Genomic DNA, 20567 nt, shown 5'->3' with positions numbered 1-20567 from the left:
ATCACTCAACAAGCTATTTAAGAATTCTAGTAATAAAGTAAGGATGTTGAAATATTTAACTTGACAGCAGAATAAATTTGAAGGGGGAGTGCTGCGTTTCCGTGGCAACCGATAACTGTGAAATAATAATGGCACAACCAAATCTCGGGGTCGTGCAGGGCTGGGAAAGCAAAGCAAAACAAAGGTAAAAAACGAAAGGGTTATATCGTGCTCACCAACCTAACCTATCAATGGCTTAATGATTTATGAATTATGATACCCAACTTGGGTTATAAATAATGATTCCAACAGCTGAAGAAGTAACAACTTACCTAACCAATAACCCTGAGTTTGCCAAAGAATATTTTTTAAAACATGCAAGTCCAAAACTTGTCGAGAACTGGGTTTTGCATCGATCCCAACGTTTGTCAATACCGTCTGTAAATAGAGTCAATAAGTTGTCATCAAATTCATGCGCAGATTTCTCCTCACCATCTTCCTTAAAGCCATTGAATTTACGTTCTGTAAACGATGATGTTGGCGGTGATTTTGTGCCCAAAAAAAAGAAAAAAACTGCAGAAGAACTGGCTGGATTAAATGAAAAAGAACTGTTAATGGAATTGATTAGAGACATTGCTTATGAGTTAGATGTTGACTCTTTATCACACAAGATATTAGTTAATGTGTGCCACTTAATCAATGCTGACAGAAGCTCTTTATTTCTCTGCAAAGGTCACAAGGATAGAAAATATTTAATGTCTAGATTGTTTGATGTAACTGCAGATTCTACTGTAGAGGAAGCTGTTAAACCTACTGAGAAAGCTATTATCATACCATATGGAGTGGGAATAGCTGGTTATGCTGCTGCTTCTGGTGAAACAATTAATATAAAAGATGCATATAAGGTAAAAAAATAGGAATTATTGATGAGTTTTAATGTTTATTTATATGAAATATTTATTAACAATTTTCTACACTTCAGAAAAATAAATATTCTGTTATCAATCTGTGTCATGTGTTGTAAAAATTTGTGTAAAATTAGTATCTATAAATATGTTATATTATAAAAATGTAATATTTTAAATGCTAAAATAAGTTGAAGTTATTCGAAAGTAAAAGTAAAATGCAGAATAAAAAAGGGCACAACAGAAGACAGGAAAAATGAAATGGCAAGGAAGGAAAGGAGACAGGCAATGAAATGCAGACAAGTGATGAAAGTTAATATTGGACAAACTGGCATATTTTGACACTTTAACTTTTTATTATTTATAGAGAGAGAGGTATAAAGGGAAACTGCAATAAAAACTGTGTTTTATATGTTACAGAGGATAAGTCTTTTGGATTTTTGTAAAAATCTTTATTGTTTTTTTTTAAAATATAAAAATAAATTTATCCTGACCAACTCAGGCCATTCCTTGAGATGAGTGTGATCGCACGCGCACTCACCCTCACACTCGTAAAAAGATTTACGAGTGCTTTTTATCACACTCAAGAATTTTTTCTTTTTCTAAAATATTATAGAGCGATGAAAAAAGCTATTATGCTGATTACATAACATTCATTTCTTTGTGATTGATTTGTTTAAAAAGTATAGAGAACATTATCGGCCCCTTTCCTTCATGCCGACACTCTTATGCTTGGCTGGTGCATTACAGTGAGACTCGGACAAAAGACGAAAGACCATTTGGAACCATGCCACAAGTCAGTCCGACCTTCATCGTCACAGATACTGCGAGAAGAGTGCCCACCCATGCAAGTTTAATATAACCAGAACATGGGAGATTTTAGGTGTCCCGTACCTTAATACAGCCTTCGGACGAATGTTTTCATGATGCAATACCAAAGAGAAAAAATGTTGAATAAAGTTAAAAAAATCTTTTTAAAAGGGAAAAGAGAAATCAAGAATGTCTAGAAATATATTTAATGCCAAAAACATATAGCAGATTTGCCAACACATCATCGCGTTCAACAGTGTTTCAGCCTTGCACTTGTGGTTAATACGTTTTACAAAATTCATTTCTATACAGCTTAAATAACATATAACATCATCATCATCATCATCATCATTCTCGGCTTAACGTCCGTTTTCCATGCTAGCATGGGTTGGACGGGGTATATTAATGACCCTCTTCCAATCTGATCTAGACTGTGTTAGATCTAAACTCAACTTCCTCTGTATCAAGTCTGTCCTTATAACCTCCTGCCAAGTCTTTCTCGGTCTGCCTCTGGGCTTTGCCCCAGGAACTATCAAGTCTCTACACTTTCTTACCCAATTATCCTCCTCCATTCTTTCCAAGTGCCCCAGCCAATTCAATCTTCTTATCTGGATAACATCTTTAATTCTACGGAGACTTCGGAGACTAGCCTGCTTCTTAGCTCATCTGAACTCTTTCTGTCTCTCAGACTGGCGTTACACATTCACCTAACCATTCTCATATCATTGCTTTCTAAACAGTCAAGATCTTCCTGCTTCACTGTCCATGTCTCACTACCATACAACATAACACTTCTTACACAGGCCTCATACAACCTACCTTTTACCTCAATTGACAGGGCTTTGCTAGTCAACAAAGGAAGTAACTCTCTGAACTTTTTTCCAAGCAGAACCTATCCTGCAAGTAACACTTCTTCCAACACCCCCTTCACTGCCCAACATATCACCTAAGTAACAGAAGTTCTCAACTATCTCTAACAAACCACTGTTGTTCATCATTAAAGCTGGAAATACTTCATGCTCTATAATCTCACTTTTGCAACGCTTGCATACAAACTGAATGTCAGCTCTTAACCTTCCACTAATACTACTGCACTTCTTATGTACCCAATGCTTGCAAGTCTGACAAAAAATTGAGTTACTACCAACCCCTTTCCTGCAAACTCCACAAGGCCAGTTTCCAACTACAAGGTCACACTTGGCTGTAATGCTACTAATCATGACTTTAGACTTTGCTGTGTTTACCTTTAGCCCTTTCTCTTCTAGTCCTTTCTTCCAATTCTCAAACTTTTCAACTAATTCTTCCATCGACTCTGCTATGAGAACCAAATCATCTGCATACAATAACTCCAAGACTTGTAATAAGCTCAACTCCAATATATCCAGATGCTTTCACCATCTCTGCAACAAAACCTGATAGTCCTGCAGCCTTGCCAATCTTCAATTTCCTAATAGCCTCCACTACCCATTCTGTATTGATCTGCATAGCTGGCCCTTCTACAACATCATCATCAGACAAATTATCCTCGTCCCAATCAAACTCAGTGTTAAGCAACCTCTGATAATAATTCTTCCAAGCTACCCTGTTCTCCTCCTCTGTGGTAGCTAAAACACCTTCATCATTACGTATACATTTCTCCGCAACGCTGCGGTAAACAAAAAATAATTAAGTGTGAATCACACTTGCAAATATTAACATTGCATTTTTTAAATTTTGATTACGAGTGCGATTTTTCGCACACCATAGCACTCGTAATTTTTTTGGTGGTTGCTTTTTGTAGCTCTGGCATAGTTTTATTCAAGAAATGGGCTGCCAACTTATAACCTCATCAATAATGATATCATAAGGTCAGATAAAAATTCTGTTGCAGCTCAAATGTTGCGGTATTTCTTTAAAAAAGGACAAGAAAAGACCCTACAAAGAATAAAAATCCATTTTAGCTTAAGTGGATTTTTCCACGCAATGGGTAAAACGTATGTTTACATAAATATTATATTATCTCCTAAATGGTGTGTTCGCAGTGGCTGCACATAATTTTAGGCCCCTTGAAAGTGTTTCCTTTATGAGGATGAATTTAATGTCTTGTAAAAGTAGTATGTTGAAAAGATATTCTAAACTGTTATATTGACATGTTATTGTGGTAGGAGTTAGTCAAGATTATATTGTAGGTGTGTAAATAGCTTTTTTTTATAGGATCCTAGATTTAATCCTGGTGTAGATCAAGATACTGGGTATCGCACTCATAGCATCTTGTGTATGCCTATTAAAAATCAAGAAAGTGAGGTGGGAAATGTATTTTTCACATCTTTTTATGTTGTTTTATTTTTAATCATGCTGAACAAGCATGGCAAAGCATGTTCCTATGTATTACTCTTGAAACAATAAACAAAAACGCCATAGTGAAATGGGATGTTAAAAACTATCTTTGCCATAAAATATACACATAGCATTGTCTAGCAAGATTGTGCTAAATAAAATGATGTTTGATAACTTATATTCTGTTTCCCACTTCCACTCAAAAAAGATTTTTGTGAAACAATACAGATAGAAACAGAGAAACTTCTGAGCATGCATACTTAACTCTGAATATATTGATCTTTTTAGAGATGAATTCCACCCCCCTCCCTGCACAACATTTAGTTTCTAATATATAAAAACTGAAAAAAATGAAAAAAAAGGGAAGTGACAAAATTGTTTTGTCCCTGTGTATTTCACAGGGGTTGCTTTTTTGTGTGGGGGATAAATGTAGTACAAATTCAGCAATGCTTATGGTCAGGAATTTTAATTAGAGTCATTATTTTAACTTTGTGACTATTTTGTGTAAGTCGCAATATTTATAATTTTTATATTTAAAAAAAAAATTATAAATCATGATATAGAAATAAAAAATATGACAGAAGATAAGTATAAAAAATCTAAAGAGAAGTGTTAATATACAGAAGAAAATTGAATCATGGAATATAAATGTTTTATAATCATTGAATCATAGAGAAAAAGTGTTTTGAAATTGGAAGAGAATTAGGCTGTGGGGGTCATTGATAATAAACAGTTGTGCTTAAGAAAATTACAAACAGTGGGTTCTGTGGTTGGAAGTAATTACATTTACATTGTTTGCAATTCAACAAAAAAATAATGCTAGTTTTAAGCAACAAAATACTTTTTTGTCTTTATCTGTATGCAAAACTTTGTTCTTTATAAAAATTGTCTGGTACAGAGATTTGGTAAGAGGAACAGGAGATTAAAATTAAACATCAGTTTACAATCAAACATTATTTTAAGTCAAAGGTAACTTCGGAGTCCCAGCAAAATTGCCAACAGAAATTCTGGTTTTGCTAATAAGAAATCCTAAAATTAGGACAGTGTAATCAAGGTTAGGTTAATTTTGCATAGAGCTGCTAAGTGAACAATTGCTTGAGTACAGATACTTTATTGAGCTTTTAAGCCCAAAATAATAAAAGCATAACCAGCTGCCATAATTTCCCTTTTTTTAAATTACTTTTTATAGCACATTAAGACTGGCTTTTTATAGTTAAATGTTTGGTTATCTGTACGGACTATTTGTAAATTACCGTGTTTTTATTAGGCTTCTTGATGTTCAGGACGAACCTATTTTTGGCATTAAAAGCCTTTGTAATATTTTATTACAAGTGTTTTCTCACTATAAAGTTTGTAATGGTAGTGACAAGCATTTTTTTTCTCAATAAGAGGTGATTTTTCTTTCGTTTGAAAAGACAAAGATAAATGCAGACAAAATTAACCATGTCTAGGGATTTTATATAAACTAGTGTAGTACCGTACTCTTCTTACAAAAACACCAGATGAATTACGGGTTTATAAATCATGAGTGAAACTCATCATGGGTAAAGATTCACAATATATAATTCATTGTCTACATGGTGTATGTATAATTTAATCTTTCAAATTGTTACTGACTTAATTAAAGCCCCCCTCTTTCATCATTTCAGGTAATTGGTGTGGCCCAATTGATCAATAAAAAAGATGCTAGTCAAATGTTTACAGAAAAAGACGAACAGGTAAAAAATAAATTACTTATTGAACAAGATATAATTGATTCAACAACCACCATTATCTGAGATTCAATTTAAAAAACCACCTAAAAATTTTTTAGAATATACATGTTCCATCTGTTAAAAAAATGATGTAGAGATTAATCGTATCTTGTGTGAGGATAATGCACATCTATCCTTGTTTACTGTTGATCTTAGTTATACACTTAATTTTACACCAACACAAAAGGGTTACATATTCTAGACTAGCCAGGATACACACAAGAAAGTATTCCTTTCTGTAGTCAAATTGTTTGCATTTAAAATAAAAATGCATACTATCCAATAACTTTGGTAATTTTGATTTTTGGTTTAGTATTATTGCTTTCATTTATATAAACTTTCCTGGTATTCTATTGTTTTGATGTCAAAATTGCTTAGAATATGTATTCCCTTTGCCTGTTATACACACACACACAGACAATAAAAATTTAATTCAATTTCACATTTATTTTCCAAACAAAGCTCTTAGTCCCTCGCTTTATAAAACTACTTTGTGTTTTGTTGCTCCAACTATGTTTTTTGAGCCCTTCTTTGTTTAAATAAGTGGATCTTAACATATTATAAGGTTATGTAAGTGATGAATATTATTTTAAGGTTTTTCGGGATTACTTGACATTTTGTGGCATAGGCTTAACAAATGCTCAATTGTTCAATGCATCTGTCCAGGAATATGAAAGGAACCAGGTAAGTAAACAAAATCTTTAGATTTTAACTATACAACTAAGAAATTATGATGCACAAATTGTTTACTCGTCATTTCTTCTTAGGTATTGCTAAATTTAGCACGAAACATTTTTGAAGATACAGAATGTCTAGAAACAGTTGTACGTAGAATTATGACACAGGCTCAAGAAATGATGCAGTGTGAGCGGTGCACAGTTTATATTATTAATAGAAACACAGAAGATGAAGAAGAAGAGGTAGGAACTCTACTTGTTTGTTTTTTCTTAATTTTGCAAGGTTAATAAGACAAATTATTGAAAGTTTGGCATGCTCTCCATAGCATAAAAAACTTAATAAGAAGTTCATCAATGCAACACACCTGAAATCACACCTTAAATACTTAACATGTTTTGCTACACATATGGGAAAATCTTTTTAAAAAAAATGTCTTAGACCTATCATTTTCAATGAAATGAAATCAAGTTATTGCAAAATGTACACATTGACAACTAGCATTCTTTTTTTTTTTAGGATATTCGATTTTCTCAGGTTTTCGATTTGATAAATAATGTGAAAGAAAAGGCAGAGTAAGTACATTTGTTGCTTCTACAATACAAATGCTCTAAAAAGCTCTCAGTTTTCCCAATCCTTTCATTCCTTCTAAGTTTATTTTGATAATAGCACCTGCATAAACCTTTAGCACGTATCACTTCATAAGTTTATTATATTTCCATATTCATTAGCCTGTGAAAAATTCACTGCAAATGACCTGTGGTACATATTTTCCATAGATATTTCCTGGATTTTTGTTAAATTTTGTGCATTTAGTAGTACCACTTAGTTCTGACGCATGAACAAACAAAATGGAAGTGTTATTATGAAGATTCGTTTTTATCAGATTGCTGTGCTCAAATAATACTTTTGAGTTTCCGAAAAATTAAAACTTCACTTCAGCATAATGGTTACTCTAATTCTGCCATTCCACACTTAATGTCGTAATTATAAAATGTAATTGCTGATCAATATAAATTTTTTAACATGTTTTTTTTGTATTAAATTTTAGAAATGATGATTACTATAAAAATCTAGCTGAAAAAAGGTGCGTGTTCTTACCTGAATACAAGGACATAGTTTGTTCACCTGCCAGGCAATAATTGTGTATTGTGAATTATACATGATTTTGCCAAAGTACTTTTCATACAGTACTGTATCTAATAAGTTGGAAAAGATAGTGAGTGATTGTGAAGATAGTGATTAGAAGAAATAGGATTGCAAACCAAAAGTTTTGAATCGTGAAAAGTCAGCTTTTTAAAGTATCTAGGTCAATATTATTTGTTAGAAATTTTAGAAAAAAGTTTAGGCCTTTAGATGTTGAGAGTTGCTGCAAAGACATTGTGCATAAGTATTATTTTATTGTTTCCTCCTCGACGTCCTTCAACATAAAAGATACCTAAATACACTTAAAATGTTAGTATTTGTCTGTTTGTAAAGAGTTTGTGTTTGGAGTTAGAGAGCTGTAGTCTAAAAATAGATTATGTTATTTAGTACATCTTCCCATCCTGTTTATGCTGGATTTGCAATGCTAGCAGTAAAAAATGGAGAGGTATGTGTGAGCACTGTGATTCGAATGAAATGAAGATTGCTGTCACTTAGTTCCATGCTAAAAGCCACATCTTGCTTAGTATTTATGAACTTGTAGTCATTATGTCTTTGCTTAGAAGTTCGTTATTATAGCTGATTATAGTGTGAAGTTCTTTATTTTCCTATGTACACGACAGTGCTGCATCCAGTGTTGTTTTTGTATTATTTTGGAGCAAATTTATCTCTGTTACACCTACTAAAACATTATACGTAACATTATGGATATCAATCTCTCTTTTTTATCATTATTATATTTTTATTTAGATTTTAAATATTGATAGTTTTACAAAAGACGACCACTTCTCTTCATCTGAAACTGTGAGTTTGTTTTGGGAAATATGTTATTTTTCATTTTGCATGGGAAAGGATTTTTTCGTGTGTAACTTGAAACTGCCATTGCCAATTATCATGATGGAAAAAAAAATTTTTTGATCAAAACACATTTACCACAAAAAAATACCTGTAAAATGTTAATTAATTGGTTGCTTGTTTTAAAACAATAGGAAATTTGATTTTCAAGAATTCATTTTTTGCAAATGAATAAGTATGTTGACAGACAGTCCTACCTGCTATAAGGCCCACTTGTATAAGACAGCTGTCTTATACAGGTGGGCCCACCTGTCTTAAAAGACCAAATTTGGACCCCTGTAGTGTGTTTTATGGTGATTTGCTACTCTATAAGATGACAACCTGCTAAGGCTACCAGCGCCCGCTAAATAATACATGTGTAGGATAAGAATATATTTTTCATCATAAAACACCTGCTAACACAAAACGAATGCGTAGTAAAGCTTTTACATCTACGTTACAGTTTGCATAACTTGGAGATCATAGTGCTTGTATATAGTTCAAATATAGTTCCTTGTATTCTACAAGTTGTGACGACAGAAAAAAAAACTGTCCGAGAGACAACCATGTGAAAGGTTGGCCATCTTGTTTTATAAGACAAGCACCTGTCTAAGACATGAGTGGGGCTGTCTTAAACAAGTTTGACTATTTGTATTTTTTTCAGAATTATGTTTCTTGAATACTCTGTGTTTTTTGACAGTGGCATTTTATTTGCAATGAAGACAGATTTTAAATGATATAATGTAAAAAATGTGTTGGCTAAAGATATCTTATTTATAAAAGCTTTTTGTATAGCTTGGAAAGTATGATGATGATGTGTTCAAAGCAAAATGCATGTTGTGTTGCCCTATATTCAACAACAAACAAGAAATAATTGGTAACTTATTATTTTTGATATAAAATCTGCTTTCATTACATAATAAACCAATCGAATAAAAACACTTCACACTTAGGTGTTGCACAGCTATTTAACAAGAGGGATGCCCACTCATTTGATGAAGGTGATGAAATCATGTTCGAGGTACTTGACTATTTGTGTTGCTGTATTGAGATATGAGTAAGAAATCTAAAAATAAACCAACAGAAGATGATTGTTGCCACTTTGTTTAGGGTTTTTCAATCTTTTGTGGTCTTGGTATTCACAACACGCAAATGTTTGAGAAGGCTTCAATAATGTTGGCACGTCAAAATGTCAATATGGAGGCAAGTCTTTAATATTTGCTCTTCACCTTATTCTCCATCATGAATAATTTAGTAAATTTGTTAATTTTGTTTTTGATCTAGGTACTGCAATACCATGCAAGCGCTGGGCCTGTGGATACAGATGAATTAGTTGTAAGAAATTATTTGTGTACCCTGGTTGATTTTTTTAATTAGCGAGGTTTATCAACATTGATATGCCATGTGGTATAATTGCCAAAGCTGTAAAAAGGCAACTGTGAATGAATGACAATTTTATAATACAACTGGGCTCCGATGATTTTACAAGTTTCTTTGCAGGGTCGAAATGAAAATTTCATTTCTGTCTTGTTTTGTCTTAATAAATGTTTTTTGTCGAACAAAATTAAACTTCTTCTGGTGTTAATTTTATTTTGCCCTTAAAATGTTCATGCAGCTAAACACGATTTACCCGAAATGAAACTATTGCATCTTTGTATCCAATTATGGCGCATGTGCAGTCCACACAACCCTGATATGAAAAAACTCTATATAAACATATAGTAATTTCATTGCAGTTTAGAATCTCACATCCGTTCCATCTAAAGGCTACCTAACGCTCAGTTAACTTGAACAAAATCAGTTTCCGCTGAGCATTCTGTATTTTCTACATTAAAAATCTGTCCAGTAATTTGAATCCCAGTGATTTGAACAATTTATTTTTCTCCAAGCTATGTATTTTGTCCATTACATTCATACATGAAGGGATGAATTAATAAAAAGGCTCTAAGAAGTCAAACCTCATAAAATCCACTGCTTAATGTGGAAAACTTTGTTATGCTTTATTTAGAAAGACGTTATCCCCGTTTCCGACCAGTATGATCTGTGTTCATTTGACTTTGATGATATAAATATGACTGATCATGAAACATGTTTAATGTCAATGCGAATGTTCCTCGACCAAGATCTGTTACGCAAGTGCAAAGTCCCATACAAAGTAAGAAATAGGTTTCCTAAATTTTCTGTAACCTACCATGTGTTCCTAAGATCAACTAAACATGGCGTGTGTTCCTTAAAAGCATAATACTCATAAGTATATTTCTGCCAAGATCAACATGTTACTCTTTATATACCTTAATTTTGCATCATTTTGATAGCATATGTCAAGCTTTTTATAGTTTTTTTATGTAAAAAAACTGTTGAATTAACAAAAAATATACGTGCTATAGAAATCTCCCTTAATGTTTAAGTTTTGAGGGTTTTTTTACTTGTTTATAATGTCTACGAAAACTGGAAACTTGAGAAACTGATGTCCTAGAAAGGGGAAAATAATAACGCTTCTTTTTTAATTTGTGTCTAAAAAATTTTTTTAGAAAATGTGTCAATTTATATTAACAGTTAAAAAAAATTATCGACCAGTTACCTATCACAATTGGAGGCATGCATTCAATGTCGGTCAGACAATGTTTACGTTACTGCAGGTATTTTGCTGTCCTTTTTTTCTTTGGTGTGACTGTTTAGTGCTTAAATCTTGGTGTCCTAATGTTCGTATTTTTCAGCGAATCAGATCTTAGGTAACTTCGAATTTGAAAGTCAGAGGAAATAGTTAATTTTCAGGACCAGATTGAAGCAATAAGAAAACACTAGAGTTGTGTATTGTGTATGGAAATTGAAGAATTGAAAATAAGTTTCTTTTTAAAAAGACAAAGATTTTTTGTGTTTATGCTTACCTATGTTAGTTGTTGTACTATAAAAAATATTTTAACTCAGACTGGTCAAATGTTCTCATGGTTTACAGACCTTGAATCTCTGGTATTGTTAGTTGCATGTCTGTGTCATGATCTCGATCACAGAGGAACTAACAATACGTTCCAACAAAAGTAAGTTTTTGAATAACTTGCATTTTACTTCATTTCTTGAAACATTCTAAATGCCACTTCATAATTATCACCATATCAGACCTAACAAATAAGAGTTAATTAGAACAACCATACATTTAGAAGTGTACTATAATTCCCTATTGTGTTGAAATTACCTATTACAATACCAGTTACCAGTCTAAAGCCTTTTAAAGTCACTTAAATCTGTTTTAGGTCTGACTATTGGATTAATGTTTGTTGTCATTTCTTTAGAACGGAATCACCCATAGCCCGCTTATATGGCACTTCCACAATGGAAAGGCATCATTTTGATCATTCTGTCATGATTTTAAAATCAGAAGTAAGATGTCCAGTTTCAGTTGCTACTTTTTTTTTTTTTTTATCAACACGTGTTGAATGGTTTTGGTAATTTTTTAATTTTATTTAGGGCTGCAACATCTTTGATTCTTTAAATGATGAAGATTATAAATTAGTGATGAAATTGTTGGAAGAAGCCATATTATCCACAGACCTTGCGCTCTATTTTAAGTGAGAAATTTTTTTTTTAGCGTTCTGTTTTTGTTGTTCCGGTGTCGGCTGTATATTGTACCTGTATCATTTCATCATCTCAACTTTACTTTTCAGAAAAAGAGCAAGCTTTCAAAATCTAGTTGAGACGAGACAAGCGGATTGGACACAATTTGAAAACAGAGGTGTTTTGAGGTAAAGTAACGGCTAAACGAAGAACAAAAAAATCTACAGGGTTAACTTTCTCTTTAATTGTGGGTTCGTTACATTTAGAGGGATGATGATGACAGCATGTGATGTTGCCGCAATAACAAAACCATGGGAAATCCAACAAAGGGTAAGGTTTTATTACTTCTTCTGGTTTTCCTCTTTTTGTGCTTTGCTGTACCTTTGTCGTCGTCGTCGTCGTCGTCGTTATTGTCGTTATTGTCGTCGTCGTCATTGTCGTCGTCGTCATTATCTTTGTTTTACGTAAAATTTCATTTTGTTTTCTAAAAGTCGAAAAAATTTTGTTTTTCTGTTAGTGTCACAGTAAAATTCATTTAGTAATATACTTAAAGACAATTGAAACAAATTTCAACATACAATCACGGCAAGCATATCTTTATATAATATGTCTGTTTATGTGCAATCTAGATTTCCCACAAGATTTTGAAAATCGTTATAAAAATTATAAAGTTGCAGAGGAGGAGAAAATGTCGAAATGTAACAGTCGATTCATTCGTAGTTTTAGCTAGGCTTTCTTGAAAGTTTTTATACATCAACTTACGTCTATTAATCCAAAACCTTTACTTTCTAGGTTGCCGAGTTAGTAGCTAGTGAATTCTTTGAGCAAGGTGATATAGAAAGGAATGAATTATCCTCAGAGCCTATTGTAAGTATTAAAAGACACCCTTAGTTGAATCACTTAGTTTCAACAAAAAGTATTAATATAAATGTCTCGAACGGTCCTTTATCCAATCAAAAGTGCTACCGGCTGTAACCAGTAGTAGATGCATATTTTTTATAATTTTTATTAGCCTGAAGTGATTTCTTTGTACTTTGCTATTTACTCCAACTGTTGCTTTTTTTTTCTTTTTTTTAATTACCGCCTCCTGCAGATTGAGCGATGTAAATTTTAATTGATTTTTTTATTCTTGACTTAGCCAATGATGGATCGTGAAAAACACGGCGAATTACCCAAGATGCAAGTTGGTTTCATCGACTTTGTCTGCTTGCCACTATATAAGGTAGTAAGCTAGATAATAACTTCACATTACACATTTTAAAGACAAAACGACTTAGAATTATGGATAACACATACTAATAACAAGCACTTTAAAATGCGAAACCTTGACGCCTAAACCCCAAGAGGCCTAGTATACCCAGCCAAAAGACAAATTTTTCGCGGAACTAATAATCACCTTTGCATGCAAACTAAATTTATTTCTGCTAAACAGATAATATTTTCTGTAGAACTTAAAAGTTGAACAAAAGTCAACTTTTTGTTTATCGCACATCAAGTTTGAATTAAAACTAAGGTACGAAATAATTAATTAACAACAAAAAATAAACGAAATTACTAATCAAATTGCAGAATCGTTTGATATGTTAAAACACACTCCGAAGGAGGGTGATTAATTTAACAGGCTCCTGCGGTGGTAATATCATTTTTTTAGCCTCGCTTTCAAATATGGCTTGTTTGTGCGAAATGTTGTTTTTCTTGTAGCATGAGCCCTGGGTAATTTCTTCGATTTGACTTACTGACTGGGCTCATTATCATTTTTGACAAAATTTGTCATCAGAAAACAAAAAAACATGCTGAATATTATAATTCTCTAATATTTAATTTTTGGTAGTTTTCCCTACAGTTACAGCATCGCCTTGATTTCCCCACAATTTCGTTTTTATAAAAGTTGTGATAAAAGATAAGATTTTTTAAACGACATCGGTTTCTTGTTCGTTTTAAAGAAAAAAATTTATGAAAAACTTTCTTTGTAAAATTTTCTGCCTCGATTCTTTATACGAAAAATTGTTGGAGTCAAATTTTTTCTACTTTTCTTTGATCCAATTCTTGGAAAGAGAGTGTGGAGTGACATAATATTGTGATCGGGACATACCAGAGAGCATGAATAGGCTGTTCTCACTGCCTATAAACATGTTTTGATTAGCTAACTGAATCCTTTATTATGAATCACGTGAAGATGATGTAATCAATATTCTAAACCTCGTTTCCACTCCGAAAATTTTGTATGAACAGGGAAAATTTCCACGGAAATCACACAACACAAAATTTGTTTAATTTTCAACTTTTATTTTCTCCCCAACTTTTCCAACGCCTATACTGCTTTGGTGTACCGTGCAAGTTTTTACTTTTCGACAAAAAAACTGTTTTTAAGTAAAAAAATTTTTAAAAAATTTTCGTTTTTAAGTGAAAACGGGCCTTATGCTCTTGTTTCCCAGAACATGGCAACACCAAAAAAAAGTTCTACGCTTTTTACCAGAGAAAATTTAATAAAAAATCAAATAACTGAAAACAATAAATCTAAAATATCGTTAACAACAGTTATCCGGAAAAAAAGTAAAACCCGAGGAACACTTCGGGTGGCTCCAGACGGGTTGTGCGTTCTGATCGGACAGTAAAAGTTTCACATAATCCTGCTTAGGAGCATTTTTAAACTTAGGCTTAGGAAAAATCAAAAAAATGTAAATAGATAACTGGGGAAGGAGTGAGCAACTAGGTGAAAAAAAAAAGAAGAAAATACATTTCGTTTTATTTGTATTGACAATGCTATAAGAATAGCTTGTAAAAAAAAATTTTTCTGTTAAAAAAAATTGTATTAAATATTTTTTATAGGTATTTTATCACATCAATCCACTTTTAAAACCACTCTACGATGGAGTTGTAAACAACAAGAAAAATTGGCAAAACATGATTGAAACGTATGGTAAGTCCATGCTCTCCTTTCATGCGTCATTTCACATGATTAGCGTTGTTAATGACGATATCCATATTTGTCGTTATCATTGCATGTTTTGACGAGTTTTTGTTTACATACTTCCTACAGAATGAGCCAAGTTAGCTTGCATAACAAAGGAGATAAACATAACGGATTTTATTTCTTGTGTTTCCTTATGTACACGGTGTTAGGCTGATTAATAAAAAATTTTCATCTATTTTTAACACATGTGTGTTGCTTAAGAAAATAAAAAACAAAAGTTTGTTGTAAATAGTGGTAGTTGAAATTTGTATGCGAAAAAAACACGAATTCAGTGTATCACGCATGAAAACAGCGTATTTTGGTTGTTATATTTCTATCCAGAAATAATTTTTTTAAACATTTTTTCATTACGATTTTCTCCACTTTTCAATGCGGCTACATCTTTCAGCATAAATCAATATTAATAACAATATGTCTGAGGAAATTATTCATTTCTTATTTCGGATATTCTTTCGATGAGTTGGATGACAGATATTTTTTTGAAATTATCAATTAACCAAGTTTTGTTGAGGTTTTCGTTATTAAATATTTAAGTATCCTCTCTTTTGTGACGTAGGAGCATTAATGAGGTTTTTATCAGCACGGTATCCTCTTAATTAATATATAATGACATTAATAAGAAAGTGAAATGTTGATGGCTAGAGTTCAAAACCTATCGATAATCATCCTACGCCGTCGCCCTCATTTCCTTTAAAAAAGTTTAAACCATGGGTTTTCGTGTTTTTTGAAAGCATGATTTTTAAAGTTAAAACCTTATTTAAAAGTTAGCAAAATACAATCCAGCATGTTTTTGTTTTATTAATCAAAAGGGTGTGTTGTTATGAAGTGTGAAGATAATTCATATAAAGTACTTCTAATTATCACCTATTTTTTTGTGGCAGGCATTTTACTGCGTGACAAAATTACTATTTTTAACAGAAAAAAACAGCGAGCCTACATTTTTGTAGTCTTAGAAAGTTGTTTTTTGTGTAAATATAACTTCTATAACGCTACCAGCGTTACGTTATAGAATTTATATTTACAAAAAATGAGCAATAAAGATGTTCAAGTCAACCAAAAACGTTAAAACAACGCCCTTTATTTTGTAGTTCTAAATATTCTTATGTTCCTGTTAACTTTTTGATCAAACAGTTTATTACTTATATTATGGGGTTGTCAGGGAATGTTTTAATATAGGGCCAATCTCGTTTCTCCCAAACCGTATTTGTTTTTGGAAAATTGGTTAAGAACTTCAGCAGTCTTTCCCCCATATGCATTTGTACTTATCTTGCCAATGTTATTTTTATTAGATTTTGTTTTACAAAGATAGTGAAAGTAGGATGAATGTAGCTTAGTAACGCTGTGTTGCTGTGAAAGTTCATTTGATTTTCCCCTCTGTTAATCACAGTTTTTTATTTGAAAAAAAGATTAAAAAGATTGTTTAGATAAGTTCGTCTTTATTATTGTCAATTACGTCATTGATTATGTGGTTTCTCAAGAGGCTTCTAGAATTGGATTATTGCCAATCTTTACGCCATATTAAATCAGCTGACTTTTCTTAATTTTTAAAACTTCAAAGGAGGAGTGCAAATATTTTAAATTAAACTTGCGCCGTTCTCATGTCACGTGGTATCAGACTGTTAACTGGAAACCCGTAGTTTTCAAGGATAAAATCTTATGACAGAAGCCTTAATAACAAAAAATGCAATAACCCTGATTCAAAATTGAAAAACAAGGAATGTCCTAAGAATCTACCTTGTTTTCAAAATAATTACCCGCATTTTCTATAAATATGATGACTAATCTGACAAATACTGATCTGAGACTTAGCAGTAGTATGTCCCTTACCAACCTCATTCTGTATGTTTTGCGTTTTAGTTCCGGAGAATGTGGTTATCAAGGAGCCTCCAAAGGATCGAAAAGCTAGCAGGGCACACCATGGGGCTTCCAAAAAACCAAAAGTCTCGTTTTCAATCGAAGCGAGTCCGAAGTCTAAAAGTTGTGTAATTTTGTAAAAATATTGTATTTCGCGAGTTTTTTTATGTTTGAGGCAATTATAAATTTTAATGCAAGAAAATTGTGAAAAAACAACATTTGCGTTAGTCTTTGTGTTATTCTCAACATCGAATTAACATTTATTTACCCAAGCCAGGGACGCATCCAGCAGCTGTCGGTAAAAAAGCTCTACTCAGAAGAGCCTTTTATTTAGGAACCCGGGGTTAAAAACGTCTATATTTAGCCGTAAATTTATCAGGGGGTGCAAATTGTAAACAATTATTATATGCAGTAATAAAACACATGTGTGTCTATAGAAATAAATAATAATTTGCGTACTTTGAATAACAATACGCGATGCAAAAAAGTGCAAATGGAGTTTTTATTTCGAAATCAATAGCGCCGTAGATTTATAAAACATATTACACCCTGGAGAATTGGTAACAATAAAAGCAACGAGCGTGAAGAGCTATTCGATTTTACATAATAGAACAGAGCCATGTGATTATGGTACGATAATTTCATTGGTTAAATTTGTCAGGTGATCGCCACAGTTTTTGACGTGAATAGAATAACAAAGTTGTTTATTTCAAAAAAATATTCTCAAAGTTTTTCATTGCTGATGTGGAAGCTGAGGAAAGAAGTTGTCAAGATTAGTTAGCCTAAAACATATTGTGGCAGGCGTGCTAACTGATAAAAAAGATTAAAAAAATAGTAAAACTACCCTACCAGATATTGTTTATGAAGCAAAATGACTGGCAGGAATCAAAATTCTCAAAGAAAACGATATCAAGGTGATGGCAGAGAGAGTCCAAGTGGCAACAGCACTTATTCAAGTCAGGACTCTCCTTCCCCAACAAATTTCGGAATAATAAACTTGAATGGACGTAGTTCGCCGCTTTCAATTCCATATAATGGATATTCATCGTCTGACTCAGAAGACGAAAGCAGGTTACCTTATGCTGGGGCGAAATTTAACAGCCCACCACCAGCTAATGTTTTACCAGTGCCTCCTTCAAGCTGGCTGATGTCATCCCAAGCTGACCAGGTTTCTTTAAACATTATGTCTCAGCATTTAAGACAAATGTTAAAGGTAACTGCATAATTAAGATCAACTAATGCATATCACTCAAATAGTTTATAAAGACTTACTATTCTCAATTTTATTACGTTTACGTTACTTTCAAACTGTTTAATTTTTTTCTTTTATGCAGTAACGTATACTTTTTACGGGTTAAAAGAGTAGTTAATGTTTGGAAAGCAGCTTTTTATTTTGCTGCGTTTGTATATACATTACTCTGTCAATCCGACGTGTAGATTAGGTGAAATTTGTGTATATGTATAAAAAGAGATTTAGTTTTTTTGTAATTTTTGACGGATTTTATGACATATTTTGTTAATTTACTTTCTTAAATTAGTAAATTAGCTTCAACAACATTTTTGGTAGGTGGTTTTCAGCAACAGAATTTAATATATAAGAAGCCTTATTATTCTAGGTAGCTAACTAGTTACAGTCTAAAAGTCTTAGTTCTAATTTTTTGCTTCCAATTGGAGTATTTAAAATCTCTACTCTATGAAACTCCTACCAAGAATAGTTGACTGACTGACTGATTAACTGACCAACAGACAGACATATCAATTTATTCTTTTCAGACCGTTCTAAACGGTAAATAGCTATATATATATATATTTGTTTTGTAAATTTGACCGTAACTTTTAAAGCATTATGCTAAATATGTACATGGAGACTGGTTAAGTTGCAATCATGGGAAAGTTGAACTAGAAAAGTAAAAACAGACAATTTAGTGTTTACAAAAGAGAGCTATATAGCTAAGCATCCAGAAGAAAATTTTTAAGGAAACCAAAGAAGAAGTATATATATGTGATCATCTTCTAGTTAATTCTTCAAATGGATTCAAGACAACACAAGTTTTTACATTTTGGTATAAAGAAAAGCTGAAAAGAACAAATACACTGAAGACATACTGACTTGGTCCTTTTTAGGACCTCACATCTTAAAAAAAATATTATGGCATTTTGACTGTCGAGCCTTTGTATCGTACAGTCTTTGTTTTTATTTATCCCCTAATCCCCAGTATGATTGTTCATTATTTTTCAACTTGTGTGAAAGAAATGTTGGTCAGTATTTTATTACAGTAAAAATGGCTTTTTGTTGTGAAACAGCATAAACCTGACAGGTCTGTAATTTATTACAGTCAATGATATCAAGATGGTAACTTTGTTGTGGCACCAAGTATTCATTGGATTGGTGAATAGTAAGTAAGTTCTTTTTTGTGTGTGGTTTGTGGCAGCTGTTATTGTGTGCTTTCCCTGCTAGGAAAACACCTAATTCTAAGTTGTAGACAATTGATAAGGTTGCTGATATCAAAGAATAAGTTCAGGAAACGAAATGTTTATAAAGCTTTTCAAACACTGTTGACATTGTTAGAGAAAGCATGCCCAAAACAGCTTTAGACATTAGGCAAGCATAAGTACTTCAAAGCAACTTTGTTGCATTAGCTTATCATCAGCACCTTTGTTGCTGTAATTAGATACTTTAATTTTTGTATACCTACAATACATTTTATCACCTCTGTTTGTCCCTGCGCAAATATATCTAAAATGTTTTAATTGTTAATTTTAAATTTATGTAATCAATTTAAGGCATTTGGTGCACACCTGGATGTAGGGGTGCGCAAAATGCTTTAAATTAATAGGCCTCAAAATTTAAAAGTGCAAGCCAATGGTTTTACCAATCTTATTGTATTGACGCCAGTCTTCTGGTACTAAGTGTTGTAAATAACAACAGTTTTATAGCGTGTTTTATTAAGCTTGGTTTTCACTGACACTAAAATAAAATAACGTAAAATAATTTTTTTGAAAATATTATTTAATTTTGCGACATGTATATATAATTAGTTATGCATAGTTTTCGCTGAAGAAAAAAGCCTATTTTAGCTGACATGTTAACGAAATTAAAGTCAACATCTTAAAACATTTTTCAACATTAAATTAATAAAGCAATTACAATGCATCTATAACTTTAAGGCCAACTATCTAGGAAACAGGGTGGCAACGTCATGTTTCACTGTGTGCGTTACTAGGGACAACCTAGAACTAAATTGGGTAATTTTTCCAAGCCTGGGTGATTAAATAATCGTTTGCAGTATAATAATAATAAAACCAGAATACACTTTAAAAGCTAAATTTTATAACGTAACCCGATTTGGTTTTAACGGAAAGAAATTTGCTCGAATAGAAAATTTTATCAGCCAACCAGATATCAGAAATCACAATTGTCCATTCTGATTTGTTCTAATTTGTTTTTTAGTGGAAATCCTTAGTAAAATTTAGGCTATGATAGGGAAATTTTTTAAGAATGTGCTAAGCATATTGCCCAGTCTTAATGATTTGTTTTGTGTTAAGGTATATTTTGATTAGACAGTAATTTCTAATATACACAAAAAAGTATTTCTTTAAGCTTACATTGTAAGTTTTTTTACAGTTTTTTTAAAGGTAAAAACGGAACGACTAAAGGTAAAAACGACTAACTATAACACTAGTGAAACAACTAAAAATAAAGATAACAATGTTTTTAAAATGTTTAAAGAATAAACTGTGCTGACATTTTGTTGATATTTGTTATTTTTA

At 32.3% G+C, this 20567-nt stretch overlaps 1 protein-coding gene across 1 annotated transcript; it reads left to right on the top strand.

The window, feature by feature from the left end:
• The first annotated feature begins 114 nt into the window (after positions 1 to 114).
• LOC130645214 (cGMP-specific 3',5'-cyclic phosphodiesterase-like) lies at positions 115 to 18978 on the top strand. Its single transcript, XM_057451127.1, has 24 exons — positions 115 to 884; positions 3888 to 3977; positions 5660 to 5728; positions 6359 to 6448; positions 6532 to 6684; positions 6959 to 7014; positions 7491 to 7526; positions 7973 to 8030; positions 8333 to 8386; positions 9212 to 9293; positions 9370 to 9437; positions 9527 to 9619; positions 9701 to 9751; positions 10425 to 10571; positions 10948 to 11055; positions 11345 to 11454; positions 11707 to 11794; positions 11882 to 11982; positions 12079 to 12156; positions 12235 to 12298; positions 12761 to 12835; positions 13107 to 13190; positions 14798 to 14888; positions 16800 to 18978. Exons 1-24 carry the CDS (start codon positions 279 to 281, stop codon positions 16934 to 16936), a joined length of 2589 nt encoding a protein of 862 aa, XP_057307110.1. The 5' UTR covers positions 115 to 278; the 3' UTR covers positions 16937 to 18978.
• The last annotated feature ends 1589 nt before the right edge of the window (positions 18979 to 20567 follow it).

Source organism: Hydractinia symbiolongicarpus, chromosome 5 (assembly GCF_029227915.1).
Source record: "Hydractinia symbiolongicarpus strain clone_291-10 chromosome 5, HSymV2.1, whole genome shotgun sequence".
Lineage (NCBI taxonomy): Eukaryota > Metazoa > Cnidaria > Hydrozoa > Anthoathecata > Hydractiniidae > Hydractinia > Hydractinia symbiolongicarpus.
Note: the sequence above shows the minus strand (reverse complement) of the source record. Positions and strands in the feature narration are given on the sequence as shown.

Excerpts from the sequence above, each read along its gene's own strand:
- LOC130645214 (XM_057451127.1), top strand. The coding sequence starts at position 279 with ATGATTCCAACAGCTGAAGAAGTAACAACTTACCTAACCAATAACCCT. Across the intron at positions 9,752-10,424 it reads TGGATACAGATGAATTAGTT|AAAGACGTTATCCCCGTTTC; the intron begins GTAAGAAATTAT and ends TGCTTTATTTAG. Across the intron at positions 14,889-16,799 it reads AAACATGATTGAAACGTATG|TTCCGGAGAATGTGGTTATC; the intron begins GTAAGTCCATGC and ends TTTGCGTTTTAG.